The 12,695-nt window shown below is 43.0% G+C and overlaps 1 protein-coding gene across 5 annotated transcripts in view; it reads left to right on the top strand.

Annotated features, from left to right (window-relative positions):
• Window positions 1-11,241, top strand: part of LOC110494967 (rho family-interacting cell polarization regulator 1) — an 80,536-nt gene extending 69,295 nt beyond the window's left edge. For all 5 annotated transcript variants that reach the window (XM_021570339.2, XM_021570331.2, XM_021570345.2 and 2 more), the window contains exons 17-23: window positions 3,881-4,016; window positions 4,176-4,337; window positions 6,603-6,761; window positions 7,090-7,286; window positions 9,234-9,317; window positions 9,432-9,522; window positions 9,662-11,241. In XM_021570339.2, coding sequence (XP_021426014.2) covers window positions 3,881-4,016; window positions 4,176-4,337; window positions 6,603-6,761; window positions 7,090-7,286; window positions 9,234-9,317; window positions 9,432-9,522; window positions 9,662-9,762 — 930 coding nt within the window. In that variant the 3' untranslated portion in view covers window positions 9,763-11,241. The remainder of the gene's footprint in view (window positions 1-3,880; window positions 4,017-4,175; window positions 4,338-6,602; window positions 6,762-7,089; window positions 7,287-9,233; window positions 9,318-9,431; window positions 9,523-9,661) is intronic.
• The last annotated feature ends 1,454 nt before the right edge of the window (window positions 11,242-12,695 follow it).

Here is a 12,695-nt window from a genome sequence, read left to right as displayed (position 1 = left end):
CATTTCTGCAGCATTGTAGGTCCCCAAAAACACAGTGCCCTCCATCATTCTTAAATGGAAGAAGTTTGGAACCAACAGGAGTCTTCCTTGAGCTGGCCACCAGGCCAAACTAAGCAATCTTGGGAGAAGGGCCTTGGACAGGGAGGTGACCAAGAACCCGATGGTTACTCTGACAGAGCTCCAGAGTTTCTCTGCGGATGGGAGAACCTTCCCGAAGTACAACCATCTCCGCAGCACTCCACCAATCATGCCTTTGTGGTAGAGTGGCCAGACGGAAGCCACTCTTCAGTCAAAGGCACATGACAGCCCGATTGGAGTTTGCCAAAAGGCACTCTCAGACCATGAGAAACAAGATTCTCTGGTCTGATGAAACCAAGATTGAACTCTTTGGCCTGAAAGCCAAGCATCACGTCTGGAGGAAACCCGGCACCATTCCTACGGTGAAGCATGGTGGCGGTGGCATGATCATGCTGTGTGAATGTTTTTCAGTGGTGGGGACTGGGAGACTAGTCAGGATTGAGGAAAAGATGAATGGCGCAAAGTACAGAGTCCTTGACGAAAACCTGCTCCAGAGTGCTCAGCACCTCTGACTGGGGCTAAGGTTCACCTTCCAACAGAACAACGACCCTAAGCACACAGCCAAGACATCGCAGGAGTGGCTTCTGGACAAGTCTCTGAATGTCCTTGAATGGCCCAGCCAGAGCCCGGACTTGAACACGATCAAACATCTCTGGAGAGAATTGAAAATAGCTGGGTAGTGATGCTCCCCATCCAACCTGACAGAGCTTGGGAGGATCTGCAGAGAAGAATGGGAGAAACTCCCCAAATACAGGTGTGCCAAGCTTGTAGCGTCATACCCAAGAAGACTCGAGGCTATAGTCGTTGCCAAAGGTGCTTCAACAAAGTACTGAGTAAAAGGTCTGAATACTTATGTAAAGTTAATTTTTCATTTTTTTATTTGTTATAAATTCGCAAAAGTGTTTTAACTTGTTTTGCTTTGACATTTATTGGGTATTGTGTGTAGATTGAGAGAAAAAATCTATTTTAATCCATTTTATCAAAGTGTAAAAGTCAAGGGGTCTGAATATTTTCTGAAAAGCACTGTACATCTGTGCCACTGACTTAGTCTGGCTTTAATTCCAGTTTGTCTACAAAAATATAATTCATATGTTTGATTCACATCCCCATCTAAACCATCTGAACAAAGTTATGGAATAAGACTAAATCAAATCAAGCTTTAAATATATTTTGGATTGATGTAGTCATTCTTCAACTTACATTTTTGGTTGAGATGTGAATCCTATTTATTCCGTTTTAATTTTTAGACAAACTGGAATTAAATTACCCAGCGTTTGAAACCCAAGCCTAATTTGTCTATTTTTAGTTAAATTCTGGGTTTGAATTAAAACAATTGCTGCTGATGACATTGCAAATGCTATGTAGACCTAATTGGCATGATTGATAGATAAAGTATGGTCACATTTCATTTGCTCTGTTAAACATACCCTTTTGGAATGACTTTGATGCCCTTTGGAATTACTTAGATAAAATCTATTTAAGTGGAGATCTCTCAACAATCATGATCACGATAGCATATTGGTAATAGTCAGTGACAAATAACCAGGCAGGGCTTAATTAAACCTTGGATGGGAGACCAAATGGTAGCTGTTGATAGATCAATTCTCCAGTAGGAGGTGCTGCCCAGCCTATATATTTTTTTTCTGATAAAGGATATAATGTTGAAAATCTGTTTTTGAAGGTACAAATTCAACCGTTACTATAATGACATAATCCTGTGGTTGAAATTTCAACCTCAAAACAATTTATGTAGACTTTTTTGAAATCCAATGTATTTTTCATGTAGATTCCACATCGCAATACGTTGACAAGTTACACTGAAACAACGTTGATTTAACCAGTTTGCACCCAGTGGGGTCCTCTTATGTATGAGGCTCTAAACCAAATTAGTTGAAGAATTAAAATCTCATACATAGGTGATCTGATCTTGCGTTTGTGTTGTGCTGCCAAAATGATTGATCAAATGTATTTATATAGCCCTTTTGTACATCAGCTGATATCTCAAAGTGCTGTACAGAAACCCAGCCTAAAACCCCAAACAGCAAGCAATGCAGGTGTAGAAGCACGGTGGCAAAGAAAAACTCCCTAGAAAGGCCAAAACCTAGAGAGGAACCAGGCTATGAGGGGTGGCCAGTCCTCTTCTGGCTGTGCCGGGTGGAGATTATAACAGAACATGGCCAAGATGTTCAAATGTTCATAAATGACCAGCATGGTCAAATAATAATAATCACAGTAGTTGTCAAGGGTGCACCAAGTCAGCACCTCAGGAGTAAATGTCAGTTGGCTTTTCATAGCCGATCATTAAGAGTATCTCTATCGCTACTGCTGTCTCTAGAGAGTTGAAAACAACAGGTCTGGGACAGGTAGCACGTCCGGTGAACAGGTCAGGATTCCATAGCCGCAGGCAGAACAGTTGAACCTGGAGAAGTAGCACGGCCAGGTGGACTGGGGACAGTAAGGAGTCATCATGCCAGGTAGTCCTGAGGCATGGTCCTAGGGATCAGGTCCTCCGAGAGAGAGAATTAGAGAGAGCATACTTAAATTCACACAGGACACCGGATAAGACAGGAGGAATACTCCAGATATAACGAACTGACCGTAGCCCCCCGACACATAAACTACTGCAGCATAAATACTGGAGGCTGAGACAGGAGGGGTCAGGAGACACTGTGGCTCCATCCAATGATACCCCCGGACAGAGCCAAACAGGAAGGATATAAACCCACCCACTTTGCCAAAGCACAGCCCCCATACCACTAGAGGGATATCTCCAACCACCAACTTACCATCCTGAGACAAGGGGACAAAGAGTATAGCCCACAAAGATCTCCGCCACGGCACAATCCAAAGGGGGGCGCCAACCCAGACAGGAAGATCACGTCAGTGACTCAACCCACTCAAGTGACACACCCCTCCTAGGGACGGCATGAAAAAGCACCAGTAAGCCAGTGACTCAGCCCCTGTAATAGGGTCATAGGCAGAGAATCCTAGTGGAAAGAGGGGAACCGGCCAGGCAGAGACAGCAAGGGCGGTTCGTTGCTCCAGAGCCTTTCCGTTCACCTTCACACTCCTGGGCCAGACTACACTCAATCATATGACCCACTGAAGAGATGAGTCTTCAGTAAAGACTTAAAGGTTGAGACAGAGTTTGCGTCTCTCACATGGGTAGGCAGACCATTCCATAAAAATGGAGCTCTATAGGAGATAGCCCTGCCTCCAGCTGTTTGCTTAGAAATTCTAGGGACAATTAGGAGGCCTGCGTCTTGTGACTGTAGCGTATGTGTAGGTATGTACGGCAGGACCAAATCAGAAAGATGGGTAGGAGCAAGCCCATGTAATGCTTTGTAGGTTAGCAGTAAAACCTTGAAATCAGCCCTTGCCTTGACAGGAAACCAGTGTAGTGAGGCTAGCACTGGAGTAATATGAACACATTTTTTGGTTCTAGTTAGGATTCTAGCAGCAGTATTTTATTTAGCGCTTTATCCGGGTTGCCGGAAAGTTGAACATTGCAGTAGTCTAACCTAGAAGTAACAAAAGCTTGGATTCATTTTTCTGCATTTTTGGACAGAAAGTTTCTGATTTTTGCAATGATAAGTAGATGGAAAAAAGCTGTCCTTGAAACAGTCTTGATATGTTCGTCAAAAGAGAGATCAGAGTCCAGATTGATAAGCAGAGCAACAGCTCCCAGTTCTAATGTAATAATGATATATTTTTTTTAAAGTGTCACCTGTGGTCTTACCAAATGTTCTGATTTGTTGTATCAATTTTGGCTATGTGACGCCCAATGGTTTGTGCTGTGCAGAGGCTGGGGACCTTTGGGCCTCTGCGGTGTGGGGAGATGTATGCTCTGGACCGCCTACTCAGGGAGGCCCGCGTCCTCGAGCTTATCAGACACGTTGCCAAGGAGACCCCTGGAGGAGCCACTCAGGCAGATGAGGGTGAGTTCATTATAACTGAGAGGACAATAAAACAGCATACTAGTTTACTCACTGACACAGCTAAGGATATAATGAATAAGGTTAACTACTCTAATTGTAGATTCAATTACTATCATCTCTAACTTGTTTTCTTTTCCTTCTGTCTCTCTCTTGGAGTAGTTGTTCCCCAGTTAGAACAGTGCCAAGGGGCAACATTGCTATGGCAACAGTGTACAGACAATGGCAGTGTGTACAGCACCTCCACAGAGGCTTTTCTCACAACACTGGCCGCTGCTTACACCAACAGACTGCCCGAGAGAGGAGCCAGCCTGGCAGACACAGGTGTGATACTGTTGTTGTCTCGATCATGGATAATATTGCGTATAACAACACATTTCTCTGCACCTATCTGGTGTATATGACAATAAAACATATTTAAAAATATGCAGTTGAAGTCGGAAGTTTACATACACCTTAGCCAAGTACATTTCAACTCTGTTTTTCACAATTCCTGACATTTAATCCTAGTAAAAATTCACTGTCTTAGGTCAGTTAGGATCACCACTTTATTTTAAGAATGTGAAATGTCAGAATAATAGTAGAGAGAATGATTTATTTCAGCTTTCATTTCTTTCTTCACATTCCCAGTGGGTCAGAAGTTTACATACACTCAATTAGTATTTGCTAGCATTGCCTTTAGATTGTTTAACTTGGATCAAATGTTTTGGGTAGCCTTCCACAAGCTTCCCTCAATAAGTTGGGTGAATTTTGGCCCATTCCTCCTGACAGAGCGGGTGTAACTGGGTCAGGTTTGTAGGCCTCCTTGCTCTCACACACTTAAGCTCTGCCAACAAGTTTTCTATGGGATTGAGGTCAGGGCTTTGTGATGGACACTCCAATACCTTGACTTTGTTGTCCTTAAGCCATTTTGCCACAACTTTGGAAGTATGCTTGGGGTCATTGTCCATTTGGAAGACCCATTTGCGACCAAGCTTCAACTTCCTGACTGATGTCTTGAGATGTTGCTTCAATATATCCACATATTTTTTTCCCTCTTGATTCCATCTATTTTGTGAAGTGCACCAGGCCCTCCTGCAGCAAAGCACCCCACAACATGATGCTGCCACCCCCGTGCTTCACGGTTGGGATGGTGTTCTTCGGCTTGCAAGCCTCCCCCTTTTTCCTCCAAACATAATGATGGTCATTATGGCCAAATAGTTATATTTTTGTTTCAACAAAACAATCTTTGTCCCCATGTGCAGTTGAAAACCGTAGTCTGGCTTTTTTTATGGCGTGTTGGTAGCAGTGGCTTCTTCCTTGCTGGGCGGTCTTTCAGGTTATGTCGATATAGGGCTCCTTTTTACTGTGGATATAGATACTTTTGTACCTGTTTCCTCCAGCATCTTCACAAGGTACTTTGCTGTTGTTCTGGGATTGATTTGCACTTTTCGCACCAAAGGAGTGCAGAATGCATCTCCTTCCTGAGCGGTATGATGGCTGCATGGTCCCATGGTGTTTATACTTTGTACAGATGAACGTGGTACCTTCAGGCGTTTGGAAATTTCTCCCAAGGATGAACCAGACTTGTGGTCTACCATTTTTTTTTTTTTTTGAGGTCTTGGCTGATTTCTTTTTATTTTCCCATGATGTCAAGCAAAGAGGCACTGAGTTTGAAGGTAGGCCCTGAAATACATCCCCAGGTACACCTCCAATTAACTCAACTGATGTCAATTAGCCTATTAGAAGCTTCTAAAGCCATGACATCATTTTCTGGAATTTTCCAAGCTGTTTAAAGGCACAGTCAACTTAGTGTATGTAAACTTCTGACCCACTGGAATTGAGATACAGTGAAATAATCTGTCTGTAAAAAATTGTTGGAAAAATTACAAAGTAGATGTCTTAACTGACTTGCCAAAACTATAGTTTGTAAACAATACATTTGTGGAGTGGTTGAAATCAAGTTTTACTGACTCCAACCTAAGTGTATGTCAACTTCCGTCTTCAACTGTGTGTATATATATTTATTTATTCCTTCATTCATTCATGTATTTATTTATTTATTTATTTACTTAGTGGCCTGTTCATTAGGTACACCACCCGTTCACTAAAATGGTTCTCTCCTACAGGTAGTGAGTCACATGGCTGTAACTTGCTATATAAAGCAGCAGACAGGCATTGAACATTATGATGGGCAAAACGAGTGGCTAAGCGATTTTGAGCGTGGCATGGTCATCATTGCATAGTCAGAATTTTGGCGTAAGCAACATCAGTTCATGGTCCCATCCTGCCTGGTATCAACGGTACAGGCTGGTGGTGTAATGGTGTGGGGAATGTTTTTCTGGCACATGTTAGCTCCCTTGATACCAATTGGGCAATGTTTCCATGCCCTTAAGAATTCAGGCTGTTCTAGAGGCAAAGCTGGGTCCGACCCAGTACGAGATTGGTGTACCTAATAAACTGTATTTTAACATAGTGATACATAGTTTAAAACACTCTCCCTCAGGAAGAGTTTGTGATAAGCAATGCAATGCTCTTAGCATATTAGAGAAGAGCTGTTAAAGTGATATCCTGTCACGTCGGACCCATGTCTCTCTGTGCTGTGTCTAGTGTTCTTGCGTCTGGTGGAGAGGATTCTGGAGAGGAGGCTGCCCAAGCGTGGGGGCCAGGCAGCCAGAGAGATGCTGACTCTCTTCCAGTTCTGGAGCTACCTGGAGGCAGAGGGAGTGAGCGAGCTGGACACACACATCACTGAACTGGCAGAGGAGGGTGAGTGTCTGGGAGACTGACTATGGTAGTGACTGGACCTCCGTAATTGCTTGGAGTTGGTGTTCATGAATTTGTTAATGTGTCTTACCAGGTTACAGACAGCCACATGGCTCTATGATCAGTCATGATGAATGTACAGCATTTAAATGGATGATTCCTCTCATTGTTGTTCTTTCACCACACCCACTATAACATAATCTCATCCTATTGTCTTTTCCTATTTTCTTTTCCAAACCCCATCCTTATTCTCTCTCTCGGTTTCCTTTTCCTCCCCCAACACACACCCTGTCCTGTCTCTTTCTCTTCTTCTCTGTATACCCCCTCTCAGTCTGGCTGGTTCAGAGCTTGCAGTCAGGAGACCAGGAGGTGCTGGTGAAGGCCCTGAAGAGGCCTCCAGAGAGCAGCCTGAAGAGGGAGGGGATGCATGCTGTCAGCCTGCTGCTCAGGGACCCCCGGGGGAAGGTGTCTGCCTCTGCCAGCTCCCTGCTCCGGAGCCTAGCCAACCAACCACGCCATCGAGAGAGGGTGAGACCAAGAGACACATTCATTTAAGGCAGGGGTATTCAACAGGGGGCACTGCAGGGGGACCGCAGAATTATTTTTTTTTTTAACTAATGGAAATGATGTTTTTATGAATATTGCTGCACTAACAGACTTCACAAATTTCAAATGACATACCTAAAATAGAGAAGAGTATATCTGCTATATATTCTATATATATTTATATTCTAATGATGTCAACTTTATTTATCATCTCCTAATATTGTGTTGTCAATAATTAAGCAAATTACACTCACTGGAGTATCTGACATGGGCTTTGAAAAAGCGCCTGTGAATAGGCTACCAAGAGCCACTGGCTGCTGTTAAGCTTTCTTGACTTGGACTTTAAGTTTTGCCAATACTTGGCTAACCTTTTTGTTTAATCAGCTGCTCTTAGCGAAAATGTGTTTGGAGTTACATTTCTAGCTATGTTAGAGTGAACACTTCCTCTTCCAATTGTTATGTAGGGAGGTCAAAATAATGAAAAACAATCTATTAATTTTAAAATGTTGATTACTTCTCCTTTCCATTATCATTCAGCTAATAAGACAAGAATTGCTAACGTATGATTGGGGTCCCTGAATCGACAGTCTGCCTGGGAGGGGATCCCTGGGCAAGAATATTTTTAAAACCCTAATTTAAGGCCATACTCACTGTAGAACTTTTGAAATACACCTCTTAAGTGTACTCTATGAAGATAACAGGATCACCCATGTGGATTCACACTACATGATCAAAAGTATCTTGTCGAACATCTCATTCCACAATTATGGGCATTAATATGGAGTTGGTCCCCCCTGTGCTGCTATAACAGCGTCCACTTTTCTGAAATGACTTTCCACTAGATGTTGGAACATTTCTGCGGGGACTTGCTTCCATTCAGCCACGGCCATTAGTGAGGTTGGGCGATTAGGCCTGGCTCGCAGTCGGCGTTCCAATTCATCCCAATGGTGTTCGAATGGGTTGCGTTCAGGGCTCTGTGCAGGCCAGAAAAGCTATTCCACACCAATCCCAACAAACCATTTCTGTATGGACCTTGCTTTGTGCATGGGGGCATGCTGAAACAGGAAAAGGCCTTCCCCAAACTGTTGCCCCAAAGTTGAAAGCCATGAATCGTCTAGAATGTCATTTGTATGCTGTAGCGTTAAGATTTCCCTTCACTGGAACTAAGGGGCCTGAACCACGAAAAACAGCCCCAGACCATTATTCCTCCTCCACCAAACTTTACAGTTGGCACTATGCATTGGGGCAGGCAGTGTTCTCCTGACATCAGCCAAACCCAGATTTGTCCGTCGGACTGGCAGATGGTGAAGCGTGATTCATCACTCCAGAGAATGCATTTCCACTGCTCCAGTCCAATTGTAGTGAGCTTTACACCACTCCAGCCAACGCTTGGCATTGCGCATGGTGATATTAGGCTTGTGTGCTGCTGCTCGACCATGGGAGCCCACTTCATGAAGCTCCTGACTAACCGTTCTTGTGCTGATGTTGCTTCCAGAGGCAGTTTGGAACTCTGTAGTGAGTGTTGCAACCGAGGACAGATTATTTTTACACTCTACGCACTTCAACACTCGGCAGCCTCGTTCTGTGAGCTTGTGTGGCCTCCCACTTTGTGGGTGAGCCGTTGTTGATCCTAGACGTTTCCACTTCACGATAACAGCACTTGCAGTTGACCGGGGCAGGTCTAGCTTGTTGGACAGATGGAGTCCTATGACGGTGCCACGTTGAAAGACATTGAGCTTTTCAGTAAGGCCATTCTACTGCCAATGTTTGTCTATGGAGATTGCATGGCTGTGTGCTTGAATTTATAACCCTGCCAGCAACGGGTGTGGCTGAAATCGCAGAATCCACTAATTTGAAGGGTTCTCCACATACTTTTGTGTATATATAGTGTGTGTGTGTTTGTGAAAATTATAGTGTATTTTACCCCAGGCCCTGGTAAGCTGTCTGGAGCTTCTGGAGAATGAAAGCATGGAGACGAGAGTGTGTGGCTGTAAAGCACTTGCATGTCTGAAGGTCAGTCTTACCACTTAGTCACACCTCTTCAACAATCTCCATCTACAATCTGTTTCTTTTTACTGTGCGTACCCTAGTGTCTGGAGTCAGTCTGTTTTTTTTAATGTTCTGCAGGCCAAAGAGAGCATCGACCAGCTGGTCTATCTCTGTCGATCGGACAAGGAGGACGTGAGGGATGCTGCCAAACAAGCTTTGTTGGTGCTTGGTTAGTAGAAGGATAAGAAGTATACGTTTGATAGGGGACTGAGTGAGATCAAGGGATACAGGGGCACAGAGAGTGGGGTTTCTGTGGGTGGGAAAGAGTGTATGAGGGAATAATGTGTGTGTGTGTGTGTTCCATCCAGGTGAGGACGGGAAGTTGGCCCACAGACACGTTGAGACATCTCTGCAGGAAGGAGTGCCACGTCTCTTCTCCCCTGGCAGCATGACCAGCACCTCCTTCTAACGCCACCACAACGGAATACTGATACCTTCATGCTAATGTCAACACACTATTACAGAGCCATTATCATGCCACACACACACACATCAAAATATACACTGTAAAAGAGGGTGCAATACACCGATGCAAAAAGGTTGCGGACTGTCACATGCGCTCACTAACAATGGGATGACATCTACAGCTTGACATAAAGTCAGTGAACTAAACTCAAATATTACCAACCTGTGTGTAAATAAGTGACAACTACTCATGGATTTGTAGACGTGATGAAGAGGGGTGGAAAGTATTTTACTGCCTTACAGTACATTTAGGCCTGGTGGCGTTGCCTTCTGAATCATGTAAGCACAGCTAGGATGATGAATGGATAGGACACAACAATCATTGCATGGATATGACAAAGTATGAAAGTAACATGTTGAATTTTCAGGGGAAATCCACTTTTGATCTTCTATATTTGTAATGAAGCTGGTTGTTGATGGTCTGTGGAGAATGTCAGCGTGTGGAAGGAGTAATGAAGTAAATCATGGGGGTGGAAGGGATTTGGTTGTTCCTCGGGAGATGATGGTGGTGCAGTTCCACACTCTAGGACCACAGTCTGATGAGGAGCTGGTTGCCATGCCGGCCAGGAAGAAGTCGTCTGGAAAAACATTTATTACAGTGCCATCGTTCCATACTATCATTCTATGCTTTATGTAAATATATTCCACTGGAAGTGTACATGTTATATAATTGTGTTGTAATTCACTTGCTATTGTTGAAACAATCTACTGTAGGTAAATTCATTGTGCACTGCCTGAGACTTGTGCCACTGGTGATATAACTGAAGATTATTTCAGCTGTATGGGTGGTGAAGTACTTATTCTTATCATTATTATTGAAAACTTAAAACTGTGGTGGACTTTGCCTTTTTGGAGCAGAAAACATCTCACTGAAACAGACAACCAAACTGCTTGTACTGTGTGGAATGTATAGGGTGGAATCAGGGTAGGATGAGAACCTGCATTCATTCTATATTATTTACTTTGTAGAGTTATCAGTTATTCAGAGGAGGCTGGTGTAAGGAGTTGTCGGAGGACAGGCTCATTGGAATGGCATAAATGGAACCAAGTCAAACGTGGTTTCCATATGTGTGATACCGTTCCAGTTATTACAGCCATCCCAATGAACCCGTCCCCCTATAGCTCCTCCCACCAGCCTCCTCTGGTTATATTGTATTGGAGTTATTAACAATGGACAACTTAAAAAGCTTCTTCAGTGTATAAGTGCCTCAAGTCATGAGACATGAGATGAAATACTTTAATGAAGAGATGCAGTGCTAATACAAACAATGCAGCAAAGTATATTTTCCTTATGACTCAAACTGTGCAGCAAAATAAGTGATATTCTTTAGATTTTTTCTATAAAAGTATATTGACTGGCAAATAAATATCTTGCCTTGCATCAAATGTAAACAAGTTAATAAAATTGTGATCAAAAAATGTTTCCTTTTGTGAGAGGATGTGATCATGTATAATTTCCCTATGTTTATTAAAATAAACAGGGGGGACATAAAGAATAGTTTTTTTCAGTTTGAACAATCTGGAAAATCTTGATGAATTTTGGTACAACTATACAAGAGGCATACAGAAAGAGGGTCTATTACAGGTCTGTTGAATAAATATATAATACTGCATGTGCCTAGGGCTGATACATGACCATATTACTGCCACACTGGTGGTGACTGACCGTATTACCACCACACTGGCGGTCACGAGTCAAAATCCACGTGACCATTTAGTCACGGTAATTAGGCTTCTCCAAGCTCTGATGCTGCTGATGGTCATTAGTAGCCTCCCAAACTTGCTAACTGTCTGGTACTCAGCACTCTATTGTCCCTCTAATCACTCTGACATCAACACAAATGTAATCAAACACTTCATGAGAGCCAATGAGCTCATGTTGCACATTTCTATAGGCTATACAATAGCATAAGAAAACAGAGTGATGGGATCCTCTTTTTAATAGAGGCCATCAGCTTTATATAGGCTAGGCCTACCACAGGAGGTTGGTGTCACCTTAATTGGGGAGGACAGGCTCGTGGAATGGTATCAAACACATAGTTTCAATGTGTTTGATGCCATTCCATTTGCTCAGTTCCAGCCATTATTATGAGCCATCCACCCCTCAGCAACCTCCACTTGCATTTTTTATTTATTTAATCTTTATTTAACTAGGCAAGTCAGTTAAGAACAAATTCTTATTTACAATGACAGCCTACACCGGCCAACCCCAGACGATGCTGGGCCAATTGCGCACCACGCTATGGGACTCCCAATCACAGCCGGTTGTGATACAGCCTGGAATCAAACCAGGATGTCTGTAGGGACGCCTCAAGCACTGAGATGCAGTGCCTTAGACCACTGCGCCACTCGGGATCCTACTATAATTATTTCTCAACTCTCCTAATTTTAAGCACATTGCTTCGCTTTACAACATTGCTTCGTTTTATAGCTACCTGGCTGGCATGAAAATGAACCAAGGGAAAAGTGTCCTCCATTTGCTATTTAAGTGCATAGATTACATGTATTTTTCCCCCCTGCCCCTATTTCGAGACAGGTGAATCATAATAGTCCATTCTAAATGAAAACACATTTCACACATATATTATTTAGTATACAGTGCAGTCGGAAAGTATTCGGACCCATTGACTTTATCCACATTTTGTTACGTAACAGTCTGATTCTAAATTGATTAAATAAAACGTTCCTCATCAATCTACACACAATACCCCATAATGACAAAGTGAAAAAATTTATTAAATGTATTAAAAATAAAAATTCCTTATTTACATAAGTATTCAGACCCTCTGCTATGAGACACGAAATTGAGTTCAGGTGCATCCTGTTTCCATTGGCCATCCTTAAGATGTTTCTACAACTTGATTGGAGTCCACCTGT

The sequence above is a fragment of the Oncorhynchus mykiss genome, chromosome 2 (assembly GCF_013265735.2).
Source record: "Oncorhynchus mykiss isolate Arlee chromosome 2, USDA_OmykA_1.1, whole genome shotgun sequence".
Taxonomy (NCBI): Eukaryota; Metazoa; Chordata; class Actinopteri; order Salmoniformes; family Salmonidae; genus Oncorhynchus; species Oncorhynchus mykiss.
The sequence above is the reverse complement of the archived record's forward strand: the minus strand, read 5'-3'. Positions and strand labels throughout refer to the sequence as shown.